Source organism: Pyrus communis, chromosome 8 (assembly GCF_041283825.1).
Source record: "Pyrus communis isolate YQ-2024b chromosome 8, ASM4128382v1, whole genome shotgun sequence".
NCBI classification, from domain to species: Eukaryota; Viridiplantae; Streptophyta; class Magnoliopsida; order Rosales; family Rosaceae; genus Pyrus; species Pyrus communis.
In genome coordinates, this window is record NC_142572.1 from 17176992 (window position 1) to 17190199 (window position 13208).

General features: G+C 35.9%; 2 protein-coding genes across 3 annotated transcripts; both read left to right on the plus strand.

Annotated features, from left to right (window-relative positions):
- The first annotated feature begins 1735 nt into the window (after positions 1 to 1735).
- Positions 1736 to 3285, plus strand: LOC137718684 (uncharacterized). Its single transcript, XM_068458232.2, has 3 exons — positions 1736 to 2330; positions 2432 to 2617; positions 2709 to 3285. Exons 1-3 carry the CDS (start codon positions 1842 to 1844, stop codon positions 2988 to 2990), a joined length of 957 nt encoding a protein of 318 aa, XP_068314333.2. The 5' UTR covers positions 1736 to 1841; the 3' UTR covers positions 2991 to 3285.
- Positions 3286 to 4942: 1657 nt separating this feature from the next.
- LOC137718258 (putative BOI-related E3 ubiquitin-protein ligase 2) lies at positions 4943 to 8517 on the plus strand. Of its 2 annotated transcripts, XM_088699299.1 has the most exons (5): positions 4944 to 5173; positions 5265 to 5368; positions 5725 to 6041; positions 7417 to 7932; positions 8384 to 8517. In XM_088699299.1, exons 1-5 carry the CDS (start codon positions 5100 to 5102, stop codon positions 8390 to 8392), a joined length of 1020 nt encoding a protein of 339 aa, XP_088555425.1. In that variant the 5' UTR covers positions 4944 to 5099; the 3' UTR covers positions 8393 to 8517. The 2 variants fall into 2 exon arrangements, with proteins under 2 accessions (XP_068313877.2, XP_088555425.1); XM_068457776.2 differs by lacking the exon at positions 8384 to 8517 and having other exon boundaries at positions 4943 to 5173; positions 7417 to 8037.
- Positions 8518 to 13208: the final 4691 nt, after the last annotated feature.

The following is a 13208-nucleotide window of genomic DNA, read 5'->3' on the forward strand; positions in this document are numbered from 1 at the left end:
TTAAATTCGATTTTCGTAAATCACGAGTTAGATACGATTTGTTATAGAGTTCTCATTGAATAGCATAGCCTAATGCCCCCTATCCCTTATTGTAAAGATATTGTTGTATTAAAAAAAAATTACGATTGTTAAAGTACAAAATTTGATTGTTTACATTCAATAATTTCCCATAAACACATAATCAACTCTTATTTTTTTTAATACAAGTGAACTAGCAATATTATAATTGGAAGAAGGTATAATCACTTTAGACCAAGAAAGTAGATTTTGATTCTCACACATTTTTTTTTAGTTTTTTGCAGTGCTTTTTGTTTGTACCCATTAAATTGAACAAATTAAATATAAATAATAAATAATAATTATATAAAGGTTGTTTTATTAACCTTCCATATATTGATGAAGACACCTCACATTTATTTTTTAAACTAAAAATTATCTTAATACACCCTACTTACTAACCGAAACAACCCTCACACCCCCACACAACCCAAACATTTCATACACCCCACACAACCCACACCAAAATCTACCTCGAGTCTTCATCATTTCCTAAAAATAAACTTAAACCCTTTGTCTTCAGCACACAAATAGTGCGCATGGTTCTACTGCTCCAAGATTTTTGTCAATTTAGGGGAATTAAGCTCTAAATGTGAATTTGATTTTCAACTCAGAAATAGTTATTTTGCTGGCTTTTCTTAAATAAGGAATCATGAAGGGGCTAGTTGATTTTGCTATTGCTGTGTCCATGTAGATTCTCGGTTTTGCAATCATGCTTGAATGAAATTGCACCACAAACCATCCTAATAAATAAATAGCAAACGTGCTTGAACATTTTTAGCAAAAGAAAAAAAAAAGATCTCTACTACACTATCTCAAAGAAGATTTGAATATTTCAAAGTACTCCATCTCTAATGTTGCAGAATCCTTAACATTTAAAAAAAAAAAAAAAAAAAAAAAACATACTCACGGCATTGTGAGTGTAGGTGTATACAAAATTATATATAATTTACAGTTGGATAGGATCTGTTTTAAGCGATTTGGGGTGTAGGGAGTAAATAATTGTTTTTCTTTACTTCTTAGGGTTTATATAGTCATTTTATACCAATCATTTAACAATAAATATAAAATAGGGTGTATTCAACTATTAATGAAATGCTAATAAAAAAACCTTTATATAATAATGTGTGAAAGATAAAAAAAAAAAAAAGTGAGTGCGTGAATTATTTACGAACAACAGCAACATATAAGAGTATCTGGCAATTTGTCATATGACATTCGATCGGTGCCAACTGTGATATGTCTGTCAGTTTAATTAGTTACCATTATTTCGCCTAAGCTAAACTTTCTCACCCACCAAATCACAAACATTAATCCCCTAATTAAAAAAGGAATTGTTAATGGCATTCAAAAAATCTTATTCTACATTTCAAACTTTCTATATTTGGAAAGAAAAATATATTTGTGAAAAAGGTAGAATGAGATTTTTGAAGTGCTAATAACACTTTCCATTAAAAATTAGCATTAAAGTTTTGAGGTTTTGGGTTCGAAACCCTCTGTTAGTGTAGAAGTTAGACTTGTGGCTAGAGAAATGTTAAAATGTATTTGTGAGTCTTATCGGCTTTCAACAAAGATGAATAATCATAATTTGCCAGCAGTTATTCCTTTTTAAATAATAATAAAAAAAAATAAAAAAAAATTATCACCCCACTTTTGTGACTTTTGTCTTTCCTCTCCACCGCAGTAAGGTATAATCTTACTCCACACTAGCTCAGCTCAGCGCAGCTTAGCTCTTCCATTAAAGCAACTCCGAATCGAAACCAAACAATCCAAACTCCGCTGCAATGCACGCCAAGACCGACTCCGAGGTGACCAGCCTCGCGCCGTCGTCACCCACCAGATCCCCAGGCCGCCGCCCAGTCTACTACGTCCAGAGCCCCTCGCGCGACTCCCACGATGGAGAGAAAACCACGACGTCTTTTCAGTCCACCCCTGTCATCAGTCCCTCCGGCTCCCCTCCCCACTCCCACTCCTCCATCGGCCGCCACTCCCGCGAGTCCTCGTCCACCCGGTTCTCCGGGTCCCTCAAATCCGGATCCCGAAAGATCAACCCCAATGACGGGTCCCGCCAGAACCGGAAGGGACAGAAGCCGTGGAAGGAGCAAGCCGTCATCGAAGAGGAAGGCCTTCTGGAGGGAGAAGAGGGATCCAAAGGCTTCCCACGGCGGTGCTACTTTCCAGCTTTCGTTCTCGGTTTCTTCCTCCTCTTCTCCATGTTCGCTCTGATTCTCTGGGGCGCCAGTAGGCCCATGAAGCCCAAGATCACCATGAAGGTTCGTCCGATTCGCCATTGTCATTATCGATTATCAATCTCCATTTGGAAAATTGATTATCTGGGTAGTGATTAATTCGGGTGAATTTTGTATAATTGCAGAGTGTGACGTTCGAACAGTTCAAGATTCAAGCGGGTTCGGATTCCACCGGCGTTTCCACTGATATGATCTCAGTCAATTCCACAGTGAAGTTCACATTCCGCAACACCGGCACGTTCTTCGGAATGCACGTAATGCCGAAGCCTCTAGATCTATCATACTTCCAAATCACAATCGCCTCCGGTCCAGTAAGTCCAATTTCCAATTTCAATACTTAACTTTCATAGTTTCATCCATTAAGTCATCGATTAGATCGTTAATCTCAATTGGGTTTTGCAGATTAAAAATTTTTATCAATCGAGGAAGAGTCAAAGATCGATCAGCGTTCGGGTATTTGGCGATAAAATACCGCTGTACGGTAGCGGCGCGAGCATGAACAGCGTGACGGGGACGACGGCGCTGCCGGTGCCGCTGCAGCTGAGCTTCGTGATCCGATCCAGAGCCTACGTTTTGGGGAAGTTGGTGAAGCCGAAATTCAACCGACGGGTTGATTGTTCTGTGACTTTTGATCCCAAGAAGCTCAACGTTCCGATCAAGCTCACGAACTGCACCACTAGTTGATCGACATAGGAGGAGGAAGCACACGAAATTCGTTAAAAATTATTCTTTTTCTTTGTTTTCGTTGAAGAGGACAAGTGGTGGGACAACTCAGCGGGCAGACTGTGAGGGAGGAAAAGAAAACACGGTTTGGGACTTTTGGTCTGCCCGAGTGCCCAAGATGAGCGTTGATTTTCATGTTGTATTACTACTTACTATATTCACACATTCTCTCTCTTATTTATTTATTCATTTTTATTTTCATTTTATTGTAATTGAAAATAAACTGAAATTATTGTAATTCGTAATTGTTTTTTTCTTTTTGGTGGCTATAAGCACATGAGATCACTAATTAATTGCTTCGTAATTTTGGTATAATATTTTATAATGAAAACATTTAAATTGATATTAAAATATAAGGTGATAGAGAATTTATGAAAAATCCCATTTTAAAAGAGCCTCTTTACATTTCTCCTTGTTATATATTGTATGAGAAAGTCATAAGAGGAATTCTTGAATGTGAATAAAGGAAAGAATGAATGTGAATGGATAAATTAGTTCCTAGACGATTCTTGATTTTTAAGATACTGAATTATGCATATTAAGGTGGTTCTTACGATTTGTTAGGGATTCGATGGAAGTGGCATCTCCCTTTCGACCGCGGTGGGAGTTGTGATTTGTTGGAACTTGAATAGAGCTTGGGCCATGAGGACCATATATAGGGCGTGTGCCTAGAAAACCTTGTGGGCCACGAGGAGAGTAACATTAGGCAATACATGCTAAAGTCTTCATCAAAAGTATTTTGCGATGAAGACTTTAGCATGTATTGTATATTGCGTCACTTATGGAGGCAATACTTTTGATGTTTTTTGGTGTAAAATCTAACCATAGAGCCAAAACCAACTAAGCCCAATTGTTGTGAACTCGCTCTCCTGCATATATACGAAAACAGTGAAATTAAGCACGGATGAGATAACTAAACACTAAACAGTACTGAAAAGTTATTTATATTTCTTTTAGCATTCAATATGATTTGAAAAGTTAATATATTAAAATATAAAATAATATATTAGACACATTGGTTAGAGATGTAATTTTAATATGATGTCAAACTACCACGTAGATCATCAAGTTGAAATTTAGTGTTCAATATTTGATGTCTCATTTGGAGATTCTCTTACCTTCTTTTAATTTTTCCAACTTACAATTTTAATTTGAAAAAGCCCTTAGTATGAATGTTACATAGTATGAAAACGTTACCCTTTTATTTGATATAAACCTTATGTAAGTTTGGGCTTGAACATTAAACCCGATGCATAATATTTTTAGTAATCATGTCACTTTCAATATTCGTATCGTGTTTTTTTTTTTTTTTTTTTCATTAAAAAGGATTAGATATTGGATTTATTATCACTTTTTGGGAGGTTGAAAAGACTCATAAAGATATTTCAATTTCTATTGTATGATTCACTAACATTAGGAATTAAACTCGAAACATATTGTGTGAAATACGGACTACGAACTCACATCATTTTTGGGCTTGGAAAACAATTACTAATTATGTTGGGTTAGAAGAGACTGTACGTGTCCAATCCTTCTCGACGTGAGCCCGACCCGACCCATGAACACCTTCATTGAGTTGTAAGATCATGTCAAATGTCAACCCACAGGAATTATCATTATTATCATTTAGTATTACAATTTAATGATATTCTTCTTAATTTGTAAGTGAGAGGTTTTAGGTTTGAATCTTATTGAAGGTAAATTCAATGTTAAATTAAGTTTTTCATTGTGTGACTTAACCGAACTTCTCTTTTCTTTATTCGTTATCAGGCCCGATAAAATGGACCCAAGCTATTAGAGCAAGAGTAAAATTTGTGGGATTTACCAAAAAAAGCCCACAAATAAGAAGCCTGATAACAAATGAGGACAAGCGGTGAAAAATAAAGATGGAATCTTCCCACGGCCAGCGAGCCAGTTGTGCCTTTCACACAAGCAATAAGCAACCTCTCTCTCTCTCTCTCTCTCTCTCTCTCTCTCTCTCCCTCTCCATTTCTGTCCCAGCGGAGAAAGGAACTCTCTCCTTATCTCTCTAAAACTCTCTGACTCTCTCTCTCTAGAACCTCAATAGATATGGCTGTTCCCCAGCACCATTTCCAACAGCACTACCCACCCCAACAACAGCAGCAACAATCCATGTCTTTCAGGTAATTATTTCATCAATTTCGTCTAATATTAATGACTTCTCCTTATTTATTTATTTTAATCTCTATTTCTTTTTCCACATTTTTGGTGTAGAAATTTGTACACAATCGACGGCCAGATGTCGCCGGCGGTGGCGTATTACGACCCCGGCAATTTACACGATCATCCCCAGCAGCATCCTCCTTACGTCCCGCCCTGTAATTTCTCTTTCCTCCTCCTTTTCTTAAATTTTCTTATGCTCTGTTTGGTTGCCCAGAATCTGTAACATTGCCAAGCCAAAAAGTTTGGATTTTTTAAATCCAGTGCTCCAATTTCCAGAGGGTTTTAGATAAAAATGGTCACTTTAGCGTCATTTCCGTGTTTTCGCTGCGAATTTGATCTGAATTTATCAAAATTTAATAACTTAATTGCTTAAAGTTCAAGACTTTAATTATTCCGTGACATTTTTGTCCCTTATCTTTTCCTAGATTTTCTTAGCAACCAAACAGAGCCTTGATTATTTGATCTTGAGCTTGTGGAACATTACCTGAAATAAGTGGTGTCTTCTTTTTAGTTCATGTAGTAGGATTCGCGCCCGGTCCGGTGGCTGCAACGGATGGCAGCGATAATGGCGCCGATTTGCAGTGTCATTACGGGTTCGAATCCAAAAGGAAAAAGCTAAAGGAACAGAATTTCCTGGAGAACAACTCACAAATATCGTCCATTGATTTCCTGCAACCGCAATCGGTCTCCACAGGCTTGGGTTTGTCCCTTGACAATACTCGAATGGCTTCTACAGGGGACTCATCGTTGCTGTCACTTATCAGTGATGACATTGATCATGAGCTACAACGACAGGATGCTGAGATTGATAGATTCCTCAAGGCCCAGGTCTTGTTTCTTGGAAAAGACCTTATCTTCTTGTTGCTTTGTTGAATGTTTTGTAGGAACTTTTTTAGATGCTTACTTAATCTGCTGATGATCAGTGTTTTTACATTTTTGTATATGTTTGTATATAGAGTGGTGTTATGTCATTGCCTTGATGATGATGCCATTTTTGTTGAGTTTATGTACGGGTTTGAACTACTAATAATTTTTTTATCGCAGATTCTTGGATTTCGTTTAGGATGATTTTCATCTATAAAATCCATGGTTTGATTTCAATTACTGACATGTTTGATTTTCATCTATAATAGGTTGTTAAGTTTAGTAGCAGTTCGGTTAACTGGCTAAGTAGTATTTCAACGATTCTCATACCCAGAAACTAGAAAATCAACATTTCTAGTGTAGCACAAAATTATATGACTATTATCCCTTTGCCTTTTTTGAAATGGTCATTGATATTTATATACAGATTATGTCCACGTTATTTACCATTACTTAAATGATTTGTTATGTTCGAGGCCATTATGATTAGAGAATAGAGATGGCACTGCGTGTAATTTAGTTCAGTTCAAGATGTTAACCCAAAATATTATCAACTTCCCAACTCACAAGTCACATGACACATAACATATAATCTTTGCATCCAATCATGATTCAACATCTATGACTAAAGTATGTGCCATTTGTTACTAAATTTATGGCACTTCTTTTAATAGTAAAATGCTTCATCCGGCGGACTATAATCTGATAAATTTTGATTCCTACTCTTCACAACTATGGATACAATCTAAATGTGAACTGTATTTAGTGAATTGGAGTCATTACTTAAACAATGAGAGGCCGAGTCCTAATAAAATGAACTAGATTTTGCAAACTCGGATAATGTTCTTAAGTATTCCATTTTGATGGAGGATCCTTGCGGCTTAAGGCTGTAGAAGTGGTGGTGTGAGGAAAGTGTGGTTTGTAAATTTGTGGTTAAGTCTTCTTTTGCTAGTTAGATTCCTTGGGGGACCAGACTATGATTTCCTATTTGATCCCTTTGAATTCTTCACCCGTAGTAGAAGTGTGTAGTGGTACCGGGTGGATGGTTTACGTGCCCTTAGCCATTCTGGAGGAGCTGTTGAGAATTGTATTGACAAGAAATGAATTACTAAGAAATTTTCTTATTCTGGCAAATTCTGTAACTTTTTTTTTTCTTTTCTCAAGAATCTCTCTGGGGTTTTCACGTTGGGCCTTCTTTTTTTGGTTTGTTGGATATTTTGTGGGTCCCAATTGCTTTTTGGTGATTGCTTTTATGTCAACGTGTTTACTTACTAGCAAGAAACAACCATTCGATAGATTCTTGAACTGATCAAACTAACTCTAATTTCTTAATTTGTAGGGTGACCGACTGCGGCAAACTATCATGGACAAGGTCCTAGCCACACAACTTCAGACCCTCTCGGCTGTGGAAGACAAAGTTCATCGGAAGCTGCGAGAGAAAGAAGCAGAAGTGGAGAGCATTAACGAGAAGAATATGGAGCTTGAAGAGCAAATGGAACAGTTGACTGTTGAAGCAGGTGCTTGGCAACAGCTAGCCAGGCGCAATGAAAACATGATCTCAACTCTAAGGTTTAATCTTCAGCATGTATATGCTCAAAGTAGAGATAGTAAAGAAGGATGCGGTGACAGTGAGGTAGATGATACAGCTTCTTGCTGCAATGGCCGTTCGATCAATTTGGAAATGTTTTGCAAGGAGAATAATGACGGGAAAGAGATGATGACTTGCAAGGCCTGCCGAGTCAATGAAGTGTGCATACTTCTATTACCTTGCAAGCATCTTTGCCTGTGTAAAGATTGTGAAACTAAGCTCAGCATCTGCCCTCTCTGTCAGTCCTCTAAGTTTATCGGCATGGAGGTATATTTGTAATGTGTTAAATTAGAAAGTTCTTATCTTTTAATTCAAAGCCATACATCATATAAATATTATCAAAGTCATATGCATTGTTGTTCTTATCTGTTATGTCAAAGCCATACATCATAGAAATATTATCGAAGTCAGTATGCATTGTTACCCTATGAGACAGGCATTATGCGGGCATCCGAAAATAGGGATAAAGAGTAAAGAGTTTCATAGACATTAGCCATTTTTTGACATAAGTAGCATTATTCTTAAGATTCTTAAATGGGAAGTGATTTTAACACTCCCGTTGATTCTCATGTGATTTATTTCAATCCAAATGAGAAACAAAGGGAGGAGTGCAGGGGAAGAAAAAGGGTTGTGCGAAATCACTTCGCTTCTTAATATTCCTGTACATGTTTGTTTCTATTTGAATCTGAAATACTTTGTTTTGACTTGTTGAACGAAGATCGACTGAACAATGGTAGAAGCAGAAGCATGCTACTTTCCTTCATAATGTAAATTAGTGACATGCCATTTCTATGTATCCATTTGTGTCCAAAAATGCTATATTTTTTCAATCTGTTGCATGCTTTTGTTGTCCTTTTAGTGCCAAACCTTGTGTGGGTGGCCAAACTTAGAAACTCAGAAGTAGAAGAGTGGTTAGCCAACCTTGAATCATCCTGAGCAGGATTGTATTACGTGGCTGCATTTTATTGGTCCGTTAGTGGCATCATACATCGTAACCTAACGAAGGAGTAGGTGATTATTTCTTCTGCTTAGTTGTTAGTATTACTTAAAAAGAGTTGAGGTATAAATTGGAGGCAAATTGTTTGGCCTCCTGTTTTGGTTGCCCTTTTCCATCTTTTATTTTGTGCGGTTACGATTAAGCCACGTCAACATTTTATATTGCTTTTTTTTATTTTTTTATTTTTATAGAGATAATAAGACAAAACGCAATAGGAATATAAAATGTTGACGTGGTTTAACCGTGATCACATAAATAGAAGAGGATGGAAAGAGCATCCAAACAGGAAGGCAGACAATCTGTCTCCTTTTGTTATGTTGCTTTCTTGCACAAGCTATTTGGTTATGCTTGGTGGACAATGCCGGAGGGTTTATATATGTAGCGTGCAAGGGTGTAAAACCCCAGTCGTACACTCCACCGGCTAAACCGGTTTAAGGGTGGGAATGGAGAAAATGTTGTATAAACTGGTTTAGTTAATTAATTGAAGATTAATTTGTTTTGGGTTGCTCTCAAACTTACTCAATTTGTGCACATATAAACTTTTTATATTTAAAAAGAAAAATACAGCCATGGGAAGTGCACAATGAGATTTTTGGATTACCAATAAAAATTACATAATTTATATATATTTTTGGCATTTGCCTTAGAAATTTAACAGTTCAACCATGTTTGTTACCGAAGGAAAGATATATTTATAAATATAAAAGAGTTGAAATTTTATCAAGGTGAAATCAAAGTAAATTATACAGATAGGGAGAAGATAAAACTAGAACAAATTTGGATCTCATCCGGATTCAAATTGTGGGGATCCTAGGGATCTTCATATCTTAGTTATTTATTGTATATCATGCGATCAGAAATTATTTGAATTTTATTATTTAAAATTAAACACAAATATTAATTAACGAAAACTGACTGCATGATATGATGAACGGTTAGAATGTGAGGATTTCTAGGATTCTCATAAAAAGGATACGGAGAGGATAATTAGACCGAATGAGAGAAGATAAAATTAGAACAATATAGAGAAGATTAGTACGTGCTTGTGCAAGAATAATGCAAATAAATTAAGAAGAGAATTATTATTGCACTTTAAAATTTTAATTGTGCATTTTTCATAAGAGCATTTCTTTTTATAAAAAGTTTAGAGCGTACAATTAGATTTTTGGAGTGTCAATAACTATTTCCGTAAAAGGAAAAAAAAAAAAAAAAACTCAATTAAAACATAGATTATAGAGTCCGGCTCGTCAAGCATATGGGCCTCAAATAAGACAACTGGACTGGCCTGCAATTGGGAGATTATAGAGTCCGGCCCTTAATAACTAGAAATACTCTATTTCCTTCCATCAAACAGAACCAAGAAACCCACATGGACGCTTAAAAAGGACTTTGGAACATCTTAAGGTTCAAGACAGCTGAGCCAAGCCAGTTAGCCGAAGAAACCCCAATGGTTTGATAATTGATTTCAATAGTAATCAACTGATCAAATATATATAATAATTTCTACATTAAAAAAAAAAAGTATATATAATCTCACATTATTGTATAATATTCTTACTTTTGTCAAAAAACGTGACAGAGTAATTTGAATTGCACGAGATGATTTGTCATCGCTCATAGATGATGTGTTATTTAAAGATCTCACATTCTTCAAACACTATATAATACACGAGCTATTATGGTATGAGTCTTGGGGAGGAAGATTGTAGTTTAATTTTGGGAAAAAGTAAATGGAGGGAAATGAAGTTTAATTTTGGGTGAGGGAGGGAGATTAGATGGATAAACTTTTATCTAATCATGCCTTAGAAAGTGATGACAAAGAGGAAAGTGAATATGCTTCCCCATGATTGTAAAACCATCCTCTATTATCTATCTAGCAACTAGCAACTAGCAAACTCCATTATTATTTCCACCTCCACTTCCACCACCGCAAACCCCAACCGAACTCAGTCCTGTCATACTCATCCTCATGCACTTTAATTGCCTTTTCCCTCCCTAATTAACTCATGATCCCTCTTTTCTTAATTTCCTAAACGGTTAGAAACTAGTTAATCATATCTAAATTTTACCAGTATTAAAAAAGGGATTAGTTACAACTAATGTGGCTAAGACCATTTATTTTTGTTTATATTGCCGAAGTTCTTAAGGATGTCACTTGATAACCATTTTGTTTTTACTTTGTAGTTTTATATTTTGTGTTGAAGATAAAAGAAAAGTGTGTGGGAGAGGTGAACGGAGGTCGGAAGAGAGTATGGAGAGAAATGATGGTTATGCAAAACAGAAACTTAAAAGTGAAAACAGTTTTTTTTTTTTTGCAGTTTTGTGTTTCTAGTTTTATTATGTGGTCATTCCGTTCACATTTATCTTACATTTCTTCCGTCATCCTTCACCATTTTCACTCTTCCTTTTTCCCATATATTTTTTACCTATCTGTAGCATACAAAATAAAAATGAAATAGACTATCAAACGATCATTTAGTTTGTTTCATTTTCCCTCCCCTAAAATCGTATTTAGCCTACATAATATTCTATATTAATTTCAAGCTAAATCATAAATAGTTTGTTTTTTCCTTTTTCATTTTCAGTTTAATCATTCCAACCCTCCTCCTCCTTATTCCCTATAAAGCTGTGGATTTTATTTTCTTCACTTTGTTTCTGTTGTGGGGACTTTGCCCAGCCTTTTCTTTGCTTCATTCCACTTTGTATCTCTTTGCCTTCTTTTCACCAGACGTTCGTATGTTCGTGAAAGTATATTTAGGGCTCCAACTATATATTCTCTCTCACTGTCAAAAGTTATATTCCATCGATCCCATTTCATTCCAAAGTGAACATCCGAGCTTTTCTGATCGCCATGCTTCCAGCTTTGAGGGTCTTTCTTTCTTTAAGTTTACTTTTTTCATGATCTCCATGTTCGTAATATAAATGTGAAAAAGTAGCCGTAATCAAATAGCTTGTATGTTAATTAATCACAGCATTAAGAGAGTGATGTTTTAAATACAAGCCATTACATTAAGAGAGTGATGTTTAGAAAAGTGGTGTAACTAGCTATAGGCTTATACTCAAATCACAAATAATCAAGTTGAACCTTGTTTGTATAAAGGAAAAGTAATGTAGAAAAAAAGGGGCGGTATAATATCGTTAGAAATTCTCCAACGAGGGACAGATTTAATTTGTCAAATATGAGTGGCCAATCGACCAATTACATTGTGTTGATTGACTGGGTACTCACCTCTCACAACTATCCCACATAATTTATCGAACATTAGGTATAAAAAAAGTCTCCAAAGAATTCGAAGAAGGTAATAATTAAGGAAGAAAGTAGTAGGGTTTAACAATTAAGCATCATTATTAGATAAACCAGATCCGTTGAAACCAACATGCACTATCAGTACGATATACCCAAGGAAATTGAAGTCTATGTTATAATAATACAGAAGAATGAATGTTTATTAATAGATATTTGCATTATCCATATCCGCCAAAACCAATGCCTAGTTTTGGTGATTGCAGAAGAGAAAAGAGGAGGGTGGAGGCTTCGCATATCTCCATATGGTCTTTTGCAATCTCCTGTTTCAGGATTCGTGCGTAAGAAACACTTCTGCTTCTTCTCCTCCTTCTTTCTTCGTCCATATTATTGTTGAATGCAACATATGTCAAATAATATATGAGTGTATGCATGGCCCCCCCAAAAAAAAACAAAAGGAAAAGACAATGTCTAATTCTATATAAGTCATCCAAATAGAACACTTTACAGTTCAAAGTTCCACAAGCAATATTAGGCAATTATCTCATATATTTGTACGCATATTCCATGATTGTTGTTTGGAAGGACGTGAGAAAACTTCACCTTCTGTAAATAAAAGCCAAAATTGAGAGTTTCACTTGAACATAGGTTGTTCAATTGTGGTTCATCTTTTAACAACAGTAGCTACTAAGATGGGGGTCCTAGAAATAGAAACCCACCTTAACTTCACGTCCTTGTCCATAAGCTCTTCAGATTGTTAGATATTATATGCATGAGGTAGTTAAGTTTGTTTAGGATATGTGAGTAGAGATTATGACAAGTGTCAAGATCTTGTGAGTCTTGTAATAGCTTAGTACCTAAGCAATGTAACTAGATATATACAACATATAACTGTAAAGCAGTATAACAATTCATTCAATACAAAAGAATATACTTTCTCTCTGTGTAAGTTTTCTGCACTTCTTTCTGTTTACATGGTATCTTTCGCCTGAAAAGCTTCGTGCTTGAAGGTTTTTTGATCTTGGTTTTTCTGCTTCCGCTCATCTATCTCCATTGACGGTCGTTTCTCTTCTTCTTGGGATCTTGATTGTTCTCTGCTTCCTCCATTGGGTGCATTCTCTTTTCTGCACACCAACTCTTTGTCACAAGTTTTTAGAGACATTTTCATCAGGGTTTTCTCCTGTTTTGCTACAATGGTGACTTCTGATCAGCTGAAGATTCTTCAGTCTCCTATAACGTCTCTTATATCAACAATTTCATCTTCTGTGACTGTTAAACTTGATGATTCCAATTATCTCACTT

What these genes read in the sequence shown, in the direction of transcription:
- LOC137718258 (XM_068457776.2), top strand. Translation starts at nt 5,100, where the DNA reads ATGGCTGTTCCCCAGCACCATTTCCAACAGCACTACCCACCCCAACAA. An exon ending in TCCTCCTTACGTCCCGCCCT is followed by an intron (nt 5,369 to 5,724) that starts GTAATTTCTCTT and finishes TCTTCTTTTTAG; the next exon opens with TTCATGTAGTAGGATTCGCG. An exon ending in ATAGATTCCTCAAGGCCCAG is followed by an intron (nt 6,042 to 7,416) that starts GTCTTGTTTCTT and finishes CTTAATTTGTAG; the next exon opens with GGTGACCGACTGCGGCAAAC.
- LOC137718684 (XM_068458232.2), top strand. Translation starts at nt 1,842, where the DNA reads ATGCACGCCAAGACCGACTCCGAGGTGACCAGCCTCGCGCCGTCGTCA. An exon ending in AGCCCAAGATCACCATGAAG is followed by an intron (nt 2,331 to 2,431) that starts GTTCGTCCGATT and finishes GTATAATTGCAG; the next exon opens with AGTGTGACGTTCGAACAGTT. An exon ending in TCACAATCGCCTCCGGTCCA is followed by an intron (nt 2,618 to 2,708) that starts GTAAGTCCAATT and finishes TGGGTTTTGCAG; the next exon opens with ATTAAAAATTTTTATCAATC.